Genomic DNA, 13,798 nt, shown 5'->3' on the forward strand with positions numbered 1-13,798 from the left:
TAGCCTTATATTCTTTATATAATCTTGACTGGTTGCCAACCATTGTTTTTTCAAACTTAAAAGAGTTGGGACTAGTTGGTTGTTCTCTTTCTGATACCGATATTCACTCTCTGTTTTATTCACGTTCCAACTTTTCCAATTCCCTTACCATCCTTGATCTTTCTTCTAATATGCTCACATCCTCAACATATCAATTATTGTCAAACTTTAGCCTTAATCTTCAAGCGCTTTATCTTTCTCATAATAACATCCATTCGCCTCCTCTCTACTCAAATTTTCCTTCTCTAATTACCCTTGATCTTTCTTACAATAATATGACATCATTTGAAGGTACTTCCATCTTCACTTCAAAACTTCAAAATCTTTATTTGAGAAATTGTAGTCTTAGAGATGATAATTTTGTCATATCAGCTATTACAGTTGCGAACTCTTCATCTTCCCTTGCCTCGCTTGATCTCTCCTCAAATCTGTTGAAATCACCATCCATATTTGACTGCCTCTTCAACTCCACTACCAATCTTCGTACACTTCAACTTTATGATAACATGTTGGAAGGTCCCATTCCAGATGGATTTGGGAAAGTAATGAACTCTCTTGAAGTTCTTTACCTCTCTCATAACAAACTGCAAGGTGAGATTCCATCTTTCTTTGGGAACATCTGCACATTGCGGACATTATACCTCTCAAATAACAAGTTGAGTGGGGAAATTTCAAGCTTATTTCAGAATTCTTCATGGTGCAACAGACACGTGTTTCAGTATTTGGATTTATCCCTTAACAATTTTACAGGAACATTACCTAAAAGCATTGGATTACTATCTGAGTTGCTGATGTTGTCCTTGGATGGAAATCATTTGGAGGGTGATGTCACTGAATCCCATCTTTCCAACTTTTCCAAATTAGAGGAATTATCCTTATCAAATAACTCTCTGTCTCTAAAATTAGTCCCTGATTGGGTTCCTCCTTTCCAATTATTTTACTTGGGACTAAGATCTTGCAAGTTGGGCCCCACTTTTCCCAGTTGGCTGCAGACTCAACGCTCCTTAACTTACCTGAATATTTCTGATACCAGGCTTAACGGTTCAGTACCAGAATGGTTTTGGAACAACCTACAAAATATGGAAATTTTGGATATGTCACACAACAATCTAACAGGTCCAATTTTCAATTTGCAACCAAGGCTTCTTTTCGGTCCCCTTATATTTCTGAATTCAAATCAATTTGAGGGTATAGTTCCCTCATTTTTGCTACAAGCTTCATTCCTTCTGCTCAATGAAAATAAATTTTCCTATTTGCCTTCATTTTGTGAGCAACGCAGAGCTACATTCGTGATGATTCTAGATTTATCAAACAATGCAATAGAGGGGCAACTTCCAGATTGTTGGAATTCTGTACACAATTTACGGATTCTAGATTTAAGCCGCAATGAACTATCAGGGAAGATTCCCGAGTCCATGGGCTCCCTTGTGCACTTGAATGCATTGGTTTTACGAAACAACAATTTGATGGGTGAATTTCCTTCTACGTTGAAGAATTTCAGCTATTTAGTTGTGCTGGATGTGAGAGGAAATATATTATCCGGCTCAATACCATCATGGATTGGAGAAAGTATGAACAAACTAGTCATCTTGAATATGCAACAGAATAACTTCTCCGGAAGCATTCCTAATGATCTTTGTAATTTGAAGCACTTGCAGTTGTTGGATCTTTCGTGGAATATGTTATCAAAAGGAATTCCAACATGCTTAAAGGATTTGACTGCCATGTCTGAACAAGGATTCAGTGGAAATACTATGTTACATTATGCAGTTAGTGTCAAAGGATACATGTTCTTAGATATGGATGTTTATACGTTAAACATAATATGGAGGTGGAAAGGTGTGGAACATGAGTTCAAAATTCGACGACCGTCTCTCAAAAGCATTGATCTTTCTAGTAATAGTTTAACAGGTGAAATACCAAAAGAGATTGGATATTTGGTTGGACTAATTTCTTTGAATTTATCCAGAAATAATCTGAGTGGAAAAATTCCTTCAGAGATGGGAAATTTAAGTTTCCTAGAGTCCCTTGACTTATCAAGAAATCATATCAGTGGTGAAATTCCTTTCTCACTTTCTGAAATCGATTTTCTTGGCATATTAAATTTGTCACACAACTCTCTCTCTGGAAGAATCCCATCAGGAAGACACTTTGAAACCTTTGATGTCTCAAGTTTTGAAGGGAATGTTGGCCTTTGTGGTGAACAACTTAACAAAACTTGTCCTGGAGATGGAAATCAGACAACAATAAAGCCTCATGAACATGGAACATTCAATGATAACGAAGATAGTGTTTTCTATGAGGCATTTTACATGAGCATGGGGATAGGATACTTCATTGGATTTTGGGGCTTATTGGGGCCAATACTACTTTGGCGTTCTTGGAGAAATTATTACATCATATTTGTGAACAAACTGATAAACTATATATATGCGTGGTTCTGGTGAATGTACAAAGTGTTCCTCTCGTAGCTCAAAGGCAGAAGGTATGTTATAGCTCCCTTATGAGATTCCATATTTTTACTATTAACGAGTGTATTAAGTTTTTGAAAAGTTTTTTCTCCTAGAAACTTGGTAAAGCGAGATATAAAGACGTAGAAGGATTAGTCCTCAATTTCTCGTTAAAGGATTTATGAGTAACAAAAATGAAAGAATTCATGTTATTTCTAGAGCTGAGCTCGTACATATATTTAAATATAGGATTAAACATGTTTTTATCCTTAATTAAAAATTGGAATTAGTCTTTTTTAAAAAATTTGAACTAATTTAATCTTTTAAATTTATAAATGTGTGCCTTTTAACTAGGGATGGCAAAAATACTCGTGCCCGCAGATATCCGCAGATAAAATCCGCGACGGATAGTTACTACTCGCGGGTATTTATTACCCGCGGGTAGCGGGTAACGGGTATTTTAATACCCGGTTATAAACGGGTCGGGTACGGGTATCATACTATCCGTACCCGCGGGTACCCGTTACCCGCAATTAAAATTAAAATTTAATTTATATTTTATTGTTAAATTTAATTAAAATTAGAAGTAACAGTATATTTTATTATGTCAAATTTAATTATAATTATAATTATAATTATAATTATAATTATAATTATAATTTAATTTAATTTATATTTTATTTTTATAATTTTATATTAAAAAATTTATAAAATTCATAATTTTTTAAATATTTACGGGTATCGGGTATCCACGGGTACCCGCGGGTTTTAAAAATATCTGCGGGTATTTTTTAAGCGGATACCCAGCGGGTAAACGGGCGGGTAACGGGCGGATTTTTTTTAGCGGGTCGGGTACGGGTATCATACTATCCGTGCCCGACCCGACCCGTTGCCATCCCTACTTTTAACCAAAATTTATTGAATTTATTTGACTTTTTAAACACATTTCATTACTATATTTAAATTTATTTACATAATTTGATGTATCATTAGTTTTAATATTATTTAAGAAACAAAATTAAAATATTAAACAAATTTAAAAGAAATTAATTTAAAAAAAAATTTACATATTTTTAAAAATAAAAGACTAAATTAATTTAAAATTATTAAGAAAAACTATATCTAATTTTCGGTAAAGGTCGAAAGACAAACAACATGCTGAATTAATTTTTGTTTAAGAAAAGATTGTAGGTGTTGCAGATGCTCTAGACGCAGAGGGGAAATCAAAGTTGGGATGCACAATATTTATTTAGTTTTGTCGTTTACAGTATTTTGTGTGTAAGGAATAAATTGAAAAATCTTGTTTCTAGAAACTTGTTACGATTTGGTTGTATTTTGTGGTATAATCTATAATCTATCTATCTATAATAATAAAAATAAAGGGGATTCTTTATTTTATCCACTTTTCATTTTTTAATTTTATCTTTAATTATTATTTTAAAAATTATTTATTTTATAATTATTTTTTTAATCGTTTTTTTAAATCTTTTATATTTTGACTGTTATTTTAAAAATCTTTTTTTAACAGTTATTTTATTTAACAACTATTTTAAAATTTATAATATATGTTTTGAAAATAAATATTATTATCTTATAAAAAATAATATATATTTTGAAAATAAATATTAAAAATTAAAAATGCGGATACAAGGCGCTATGTGCCTGTATGTTCGTTAGTATATTGTAATGTTGTTTCCTATTCAATTACTACTTATATTTGTGATATCAGATCGGATTAGATTATAGTAATATGACTCTCATTTTTTAATTTTTAATTTTTATCTTTTATATTTTATTTTTTAGAGTAGTTTAGTGTAGATTATTGATTAATAAATTATTTTTATCTTTTATATTTTATTTTCTAGAGTAGTTTAATGATTCACCTTCAACCGATAATTTTCCTATCCGATAATTCATCTTCAACGGATAGTTTCCTGTTATTTCTTATTTGTAACTCTAACTTAAATTTCTGACTTAAATTTGTGATGTAAAGAAGAATACAAGAAGATACCTCATTCGTTCATAGTTACTGCCAGATAGCTAGCATCCCCACGCTTTGCGTTAGACCACTGATCATATATACATTTCTCGGTCAAAATTCCGACGCATATCATTCAAATTTGCATCAAACTGTAGTGATCAAGGTCTCTGAGATTCAATATATGATAATCTAAATTTTTATGAATTTATTTTAAATTTGAATTTATATTTTTGGAATTTAAATCTAATCTAATTAATTAGATTTATATTGGATTTAAATTAGATTTTTCTTGAATTTTAAAAATCGAAAATGAAGGTGGGTCTAAGTCTTGCTAAAGTAGTTGAGGACATTATATAAAACCGATCTAGAAGTACAAAAAATTCAGATTTAATACACGAACTTAGCAATTGTTTTAGAAATTCAAGACTATTAAATTCTTTCCAAAATTAAAGACCAAAATTCAAATGGTATTTATAATAATACAAGCAGCAGTTTTTTTATTGTAATATAAAATACTCGTATATTTATTTAGTTTAAATATTATATATTACTTAAATAATTTGATATATTATTTTTTCATCATATATTATAGTTTAAATTATGTATACTTATCAAACATATTATTACTTTCAAATAATAACAATATATATTGATTTAGCACAAACATGATTGTTGTATCATACATTTTCTAGCTTTTCTTGTGGGTCAGAAAGATAGGGAACCACATCAAAAAATTAAACGTAAAACAAATGAACAGACTTTGATGTTTTAGTCTTTGGAGAAATTTCATGCAAAGACAAATTTTGGTGATAATTTGAAATGACACCTAACTAGTTCTATAAGAATTTATAGGACAATTTTTCTAAATATACAATGAAAAATATTGCTGAAAAGTTGTTATGATTACTATATTTTTGCAATGAATATAATATATAACTTATTTATTGATATATAACAATAATCTTTCTCGTAATAATAATTATATCAATTATTGATATATAATATTTATTGATATATAACAATAATGTTTTTATCACCGTATAATATTTTCACTACTTACTTTCTCTAAATCTGTCTATCTTAATCTATTTATTTATCTAATTATCTCTATATATAAAAGAATTAATATGTTTTATAGTTCTTAAAATATATATAGTTGCATTTGTTTCTCCTAAAATATGTTTCCTAAATCTTTTAATTGTTTGGAAAATTGAATGTGTTGTCACATTAAATTTGAAATTGAAACAATTACAAAGACTTTGAGAAGTCTCTGCAGAAATTTTGTATAAAGACAAATTTGGAATTTGAAACAATTACAAAGATTTTGAAAAGTCTCTGCAGAAATTTTGTATAAAGACAAATTAAACTTTCACATTCCTTGTTTTACTGAGATCTCATCGCTTGAGAAAGACCATCATTGTCATAAGAATAGAGTGGTGTGGAGGAGCGGATAATAAAATGATGGTGCTAAAAGATCTTACAAAAATTAAAAAAATAAAAATAGCGCATTGATATATTCGATGTAAACTTTGTAAGAGTTTTGAAAAAATAATGTGTTTTATTTTATATGGACTTATAATTTTCCCATTCCATAATAATTAACAAATTTATTTCAGCACAATAACAAATCAGTTTTTAGAGTATTCGTTTCATCTTTTAATTTTGAAACTCTATTTTTAAGTCAATTATTTATCCTTCTTTCGGTCTATTAACAGGACCAACTTATTTGATTCTTAGTATTTCATTAAACGTGTCTCCTAGTTATCGCTAAGTGAGTTGATATTGACATTAGCGCAAGAAAGGGTTTTAGCATTGATTTTTTCAACATTGTATTTCGGTTTTCGATTCAAAACATATAAAGGTGAAATAAAAAAAAAAAACTCTTGATTTCGATTACGAACTAGAGCATAAACATCAACACTAGACTTCATTGTCTCTAAAATCAAAGTCCATAACAATATAAGTTTATAAAAAATAAATAAAGGAATAGATTTTCGTTAAATCTTTCGGTAACTCTCACACTGTATTAAACAACTTCAAAATTAGACAAAATTTAATATCACTAGATGAACTAGAAACAAGCAACATAGGTAAAAATTGAGAACTAGTATTGAAGTAGATTTTCATGCGATTTTGATGCTTTTGCGATACATATACAAAAAGAAATAAATCAAACATATCATCATATCATTTTTAGGGTTCAGATGAAGGAAATGCAAACTTGGGAACATAGTCTTAAACGAGAATTGGGTCCAACAACAATGGTTGGATTCACTGTGGGAAAACACAAAAGTATGAGAGCTTTTTAAATGGTGAACAAATGATGAAGAAACAAATAAAGACAACAAACATGAACAACGAACATCAAAGACCTCTTTGAACATGGTGATGAGAACCTACGAAAACAACAGGGTTCTCTCCTATTCACACATGCAAGCCAAGAAATCAACACAAATTACAGCCAGACTCATTCTTGTATAATCATAGTCATCAAATGTGCATCTTAAACATAAAATAGAGGCAAAACATACAAGATACTTTAAGAGAACGTGAAAACTCTAGTTTCCCTTACCTTGACAAAAGCTACTGTGAGGGAAACCCTAAGAGGAAGGAACACCAGAACCTGGAACTGCCACCAGTGTAGGAAAGCAAAACGACAGCGGTTATTTTTAACTTTTGGTTTCGGGTGGGCATCCGAGGCATATACTGCCGAGGTAAAAAGACACTACTTTATGCCTCGGTTATTAACCCGAGGCATATTTGAATCGTTACTGCCTCGGTTATAATTCAACCGAGGCATATTAATTATTAAAAAAAAATCGTTATAAAACCCACACCTCACTCACTTTCTTTTCTCTCACACACATGGGACCCACACCCCACACATTTTTTCTGTTACGTAACACTCTCTCACCTCACTCATAAAACACACACTATTAACTTCTACACTATTTCTCTTCTCTCTTCCAGGGCCTCACTGCACTACTCTCTTTTTCTCATTCACATAACCCACCCATCACACACTCCTCTTCTCTCACAATCACACACTCTCTCACAGAACCCACCCGCACCATACACCCCACTAACCCACACAAAACCCTCACTTCACTCACTTTAATGCACCACTCACACTCTCATCTCACTGCACCCACGACCCAACACTCACACCTCACTAAAACCCAACACACACACACACACACACACACACACACTCATTTCTCACAGTACCCACACCTGCATAATTCGTAGAAACAGTACACAAGCAAAAAATTATTTACAAACTCAATCTCTATCAAATTACAAATCCAATTTCTAACATATATCTTAATAATATTAAATTCAAGATTGAAAATACAAGAGCACACAAACAATGCAGAAAATTAAATCAAGGAGAATCCAAAAACAACCCAAAACGTAAAAATAAATATACAAAGGAACGGGATTAAACAAAGGCAATGCTAGCGGTAGCGGCATCGGAACAACCTCCTCGACGGTGCGGTGCAGCGACGGTGCAGGCGGATTGAACGGAACAGCGAAGCAGGCGGAAAGAACGCCCCAACGGAACAACGATGATGGTTGGTCGAAGAAGAAGAAGATGCGGTGGCGCCGGAAACCTCCTTGATGGTGCAACGACGGTGCAGGCAGCACAAAGGGCTGGCACGTAGTGGAAGAGTGGACCAGGTGTGCGGCACTCGGAGAAGAAGAAGAAGTGCAGAATGTGTGGTGCTGCAGTGCGAAAACATTTGGGTTTTTTTAACCCTAAGAAACGATATTGCCTCGGTTAATTCGAAACCGAGGCATATTGGTTTGCTCATATGCCTCTGTTGGCAGGAGGACCGATGCATAAGTCATCTACTGCCTCGGTTATAAAAGAACTGAGGCATAAAAGGATGTAAAAAATTTCAAATTTTGGAAAAGCGAGAATTGTCAAAATTTTTTACGCTATATGCCTCGGTTAGAATAGCAACCGAGGCATTGACTTTAATTACAAAAATGCCATCGCGTGTTTATATGCAGCGGGTGCGCAGGAACCGAGGCATATACTACGATGTAAAAACTCTTAAATGCACTAGTGTGCTTAAGGAGCTGAAAACAGAACATAGAAGGATGAAAAGGAAACCCGTTCACAGTTGAACATGTAACTAAAGCTTAGATACAGAAAAAGAAAATGGAACAAAAGTTGGGGATTTACTTACATGGAAGAAAAATGTTTGGTGAGCTCGCATTAACCCTAGCTCAACTTCTGTTTGAATGAGTAGAAGCAACCGAATTAGAGAGGAACAAAAAGAACTATGAAGAGTAAAGAATTTTGGAGGATGAGCTATGGTAGAAAAGCTGAACAATTTTTTTGAAAATGCCAAAAGCTAGAGGGCTGACTTGGGCCTAATCACTTCACCTGGGCTCAACTTAAGAGATAAAAAGTGGATCTCACATCATATATTATTTTACCTTTTTTTTCATAAAATTTATGTAAAAAAATTATGTTAAGGGAAAAAAATAAAAACCGTTATGTAAAATATGTTTAAAATTTCAGGAGTAAACAATATTATTTAAAACATTGAATTATCAATAATTTATTCTATAATGAAGATATTACACATTTTCAATCCTGACCACTAGATTAAAGAATATAAGAAGGTATTACCAAGATAAGAGTATGAATTGAAATGACAAACACAAAAAATGAAATTTTATAAAAGAAATAATAATCACCTAATTATCATTTGCGTGCAAGGAATGCAATCACATCAAATTTAAAAGTTTTTTGTAATCAAGCATTTCTTAGAAAGGGACATTTTCAAAACGTACTCTAAGGTGAACCACACATGTCAACTAGTGACCATTTTTGATAATGTAATTAAAAAGACTAGGTTGCTACCTTTTTTTCAAAAATGCTCTTGATAATATAAAAAAGAAAGCAGTTGATTGGTTGTATACTTTATAAGAAAGTTAGAAATGATCTCAGATAATAAAAAGTATAAATAAGTATTAGCATAAACAAGAGAGAAAGAAAAACGAATTTAAATTGAATACCAGCAAAGGGTAGTTAAGGAAATAAAGTATATACACGTTAATCCGTTAGCCACTCTATCAGCCATATATATAAATCCTATTGGTTGGTTTTGCCATGAATAGTTAAAAACCTCTGTTTTAGTGTTACTTGTTTGATATCAGCTACTACATAATGTGTAGTTATTATCTGAAACTGTTTTATGCACTTCTTCTGCTGTTGTTGCATGATGCAGGACCCATTCTCGGGTTGAACAATAGCGCAGAAATAAAGTGCATTGAGAGGGAGAGACAGGCACTTCTTAACTTCAAACATGGCCTCATAGATGCCTATGACATGCTGTCAACATGGAGGGATGATGAAAACAGTACAGATTGTTGCAAATGGAAAGGCATTCGTTGTGACCATATAACAGGTCATGTAACCATCCTTCGTCTCCGTGGTTCGGATACACAAATTTTGAGAGGTGCACTGAATATCACTTCATTGTTTGCCTTGCAAAATATTCAACATTTGGATCTCAGCTACAATGGTTTCGTAGAGAGTCACATCCCACAACTCATTGCCTCACTTACCAACTTAAGATATCTCAATCTCTCCAATTCTGCTTTTAGTGGCAGCATTCCTATCCAACTTGGAAGCCTTACACATTTACGAACTCTAGATCTTGGTAACGGTTATTTCTATGGCGAAATCCCTTATCAACTTGGAAACCTTACACGCTTAAGGTATCTGGATCTCAGTTACAATTTTCTGGACGGGGAACTCCCTTATCAACTTGCGAATCTGTCACAGTTGACGTATCTTGATCTTAGTCAAAATTCATTTTCTGGAGCACTTCCTTTCCAGGTTGGGAATCTTCCTTTCTTGCACACTCTTAGACTTTCTGGTGATTTTGATTTCAAATCTAAGGATGCACAGTGGCTCTCTAATCTCAATCCCCTAACAAATCTTGCTTTGTATTTCTTAAATAATCTTGACTGGTTACAAACCATTATTTTTCCAAATTTAAGAGAGTTGAGGCTAGTTGATTGTTCTCTTTCAGATGCCCATATCCAATCTCTGTTTTATTCAGGTTCCAACTTTTCCACGTCTCTTACCATCCTTGATCTTTCTTCTAATATACTCACATTCTCAACATTTCAACTGCTGTCAAACTTTAGCCTTATTCTTCAAGAGCTTTATCTTTCTCATAATAACATTATTTTGTCATCTCCTATCTACTTACGTTTTCCGTCTCTTGTGATCCTTGACCTTTCCGATAATAATGTGACCTCATTGGTCTTTCAAGGTAGCTTCAACTTCAGTTCAAAACTTCAAAATCTTTATTTGTCAAATTGTGGTCTAAGAGATGATAACTTTCTCATCTCAGCTATTTCAATTACGAATTCTTCATCTTCTCTTGCCTCGCTTGATCTCTCCTCAAATCTGTTGAAATCATCATCCATATTTTACTGGCTCTTCAACTCCACTACCAATCTTTGTGACCTTGAACTTTATGATAACATGTTGGAAGGTCCCATTCCAGATGGATTTGGGAAAGTAATGAACTCTCTTGAAGTTCTTTACCTCCATGGTAACAAACTGCAAGGCGAGATCCCATCTTTCTTTGGGAACATCTGCACATTGCGAGATTTAGACCTCTCAAACAACAAGCTGAGTGGAAATATTTCTAGCTTCTTGCAGAATTCATCATGGTGCAACAAACACGTGTTTCAGGCTTTGGGTTTATCCCTTAACAACATTACAGGAACATTACCTAAAAGCATTGGATTGTTATCTGAACTGCTTGTACTTAGTTTGGCGGGAAATTATTTAGAGGGTGATGTTACTGAATCGCACCTTTCTAATTTTTCCAAATTAATATTCTTGGAGTTACAACATAACTCATTGTCACTAAAAATTAGTCCTACTTGGGTTCCTCCTTTCCAATTGGTGTTGTTGGAATTAGGGTCTTGTAATTTGGGCCCGACATTTCCAAGTTGGCTTCAGACTCAAAGTTCCTTAGTGCTTCTTAATATTTCTAATAGCAAGCTTAATGATTCCGTACCAGACTGGTTTTGGAACAACTTGCAAAATATGGGAAGGCTAGATATGTCTAACAATAATCTCATTGGTGCAATTCCCGGTATATCGTTGAAGTTTCTTCACAAACCGTCGATATTTCTGCACTCAAACCAATTTGAAGGCATAATTCCACCCTTTTTAGTGCAAGCATCAAAGCTCAAGCTCTCCAAAAATAAATTTTCAAATTTGTTTTCATTCTTATGTGATCAAAGCACATCTGCAAATTTGGCCACTTTAGATTTATCGAACAATCAGATGAAGGGACAGCTGCCAAACTGTTGGAAATATGTTGATCGATTATTGTTCCTTGATTTAAGCAACAATAAATTGTCAGGAAACATTCCTGTGTCCATGGGCAGCCTTGTTAAATTGGAAGTCTTGGTTTTACGAAACAATAACCTAATGGGTGAATTACCTTCCTCTTTGAAGAACTGCGGCAATTTAATTATGGTGGATGTGAGTGAAAATATGTTGTCTGGTCCAATACGACCATGGATTGGGGAAAGTATGCAGCAATTGATAATCTTGAACATGCGAGGGAATCACTTCAGTGGACATCTTCCAGTTCATCTTTGTTATTTGAAGCGTATTCAATCATTGGATCTTTCAAGGAATTACTTATCGAGAGGTATTCCAACATGCTTAAAGAATTTGACTGTAATGTCTGAAAAGATCATCGACAGAGGTGCAACTCTAAATAATATATATTGGTCTACCAATCTTACTTACCATGAACCTTTTCCTGATTTTTTATCCAGTTCTGATAATTATACACTTAGCATAACATGGATGTGGAAAGGTGTGGAAATGTGGTTTTCAGATCCAGAGTTACAACTTAAGAGCATTGATCTTTCAAGTAATAATTTAACAGGTGAAATACCAAAAGAGATTGGATATTTGGCTGGCCTAGTTTCTCTAAATTTATCCCGAAATTATCTAAGCGGAGAAATTCCTTCAGAGATGGGAAATTTAAGTTCACTGGAGTCCCTTGACTTATCAAGAAATCATATCAGTGGAGGAATTCCTTTTTCTCTTTCTCAAATTGATGATCTAGGCAAGTTAGATTTATCACACAACTCTCTTTCAGGAAGAATCCCACGAGAAAGACATTTTGAAACCTTTGAAGGCTATAGTTTTGAAGGAAACAGAGATCTTTGTGGTTTTCAACTGAACAAAAGTTGTCCTGGAGATGGAGATCAAAGGACAGTAAAGTTCCCAGAAGTTGAAGCAATCAATGGTGATGAAGACAGTGTCTTTTACGAGGCATTATACATGAGCATGGGAATAGGATTCTTTACTGGATTTTGGGGCTTATTAGGGCCAATACTACTTTGGCATCCTTGGAGAAAGGATTACATGAGATTTGTGAACAGACTGATAAATTATATATTTGAATGGTTATAGGGAATGCAACAAAGTAGTCCTCGTAGCTCATAGGCAAGAAGGTATGTTGCAGCTTCCTTATGATATTCCTTATTTTTATTATTAATAATGACTGAATTAAATTCTTGAAGAAAAAAATTCTCTTGGAATTGGTAAAGCGAGATATAATTCTCAGATCACACTACTTCTTTTGCTTACACTTGTTTTTTATGCACTCATAATACTTTTGTGAGCGATCTTTTTTAGTTCATATGTTCGTTTCAGGATTCTGAGAACCTTTTTCTATGGTTCACACTTCTCTTATACCATAGTCACTAAATTCTACTTAAAACTATAATTTTTCTAAACAGTTTTCGGTTCTCTCTCGAATTCACAAAAATTTGAGAAACTTGATTAGTACCATTGGAAAACATGGTTAACAGGAAACCTTAGTCTTTAAGCATATAATCAGATAACGAAATTAACCCTAAAGTATGAAAGAGTTAGATACTAAATACGTAGAAGAATTAGTCCTTAATTTCTCGTTAAAGGATTTCTGAGTAACAAAAACGAAAGAGTTCATGTTATTAGCTGAGATGGTGATTCCAAAATCCTGCAACTTCAAAAGTCCTACATATATTTAAATATATTATGTCTTTTTCTTGTAATGCACCGAATTAATTTTTGTTTAAAAAAAGAATGCAGGTGTTACAGATGCTCTACACAATTCGGATTAGGGAGGAAATCAATGTTGGGTTGCACAAGGGCAAAATATTTATTTAGTTTTGTCGTTTACAATATTTTGTATGAAAGAAATAAATTGAAAAATCTTGTTTCTAGAAACTTGTTATGATTTGGTTGTATTTTATGATATAATATATTGTAATG

General features: G+C 33.1%; 2 protein-coding genes across 3 annotated transcripts; both read left to right on the forward strand.

The window, feature by feature from the left end:
* The first annotated feature begins 314 nt into the window (after positions 1–314).
* Positions 315–2,486, forward strand: LOC114180806 (receptor-like protein EIX2). Its single transcript, XM_028067094.1, has one exon. It carries the CDS (start codon positions 315–317, stop codon positions 2,484–2,486), a length of 2,172 nt encoding a protein of 723 aa, XP_027922895.1.
* Positions 2,487–9,636: 7,150 nt separating this feature from the next.
* Positions 9,637–13,798, forward strand: LOC114181757 (receptor-like protein EIX2). Of its 2 annotated transcripts, none has more exons than XM_028068304.1 (2): positions 9,637–12,993; positions 13,609–13,798. In XM_028068304.1, exon 1 carries the CDS (start codon positions 9,656–9,658, stop codon positions 12,950–12,952), a length of 3,297 nt encoding a protein of 1,098 aa, XP_027924105.1. In that variant the 5' UTR covers positions 9,637–9,655; the 3' UTR covers positions 12,953–12,993; positions 13,609–13,798. The 2 variants fall into 2 exon arrangements, with proteins under 2 accessions (XP_027924105.1, XP_027924104.1); XM_028068303.1 differs by having other exon boundaries at positions 13,616–13,798.

The sequence above is a fragment of the Vigna unguiculata genome, chromosome 4, assembly GCF_004118075.2.
Source record: "Vigna unguiculata cultivar IT97K-499-35 chromosome 4, ASM411807v1, whole genome shotgun sequence".
NCBI lineage: Eukaryota > Viridiplantae > Streptophyta > Magnoliopsida > Fabales > Fabaceae > Vigna > Vigna unguiculata.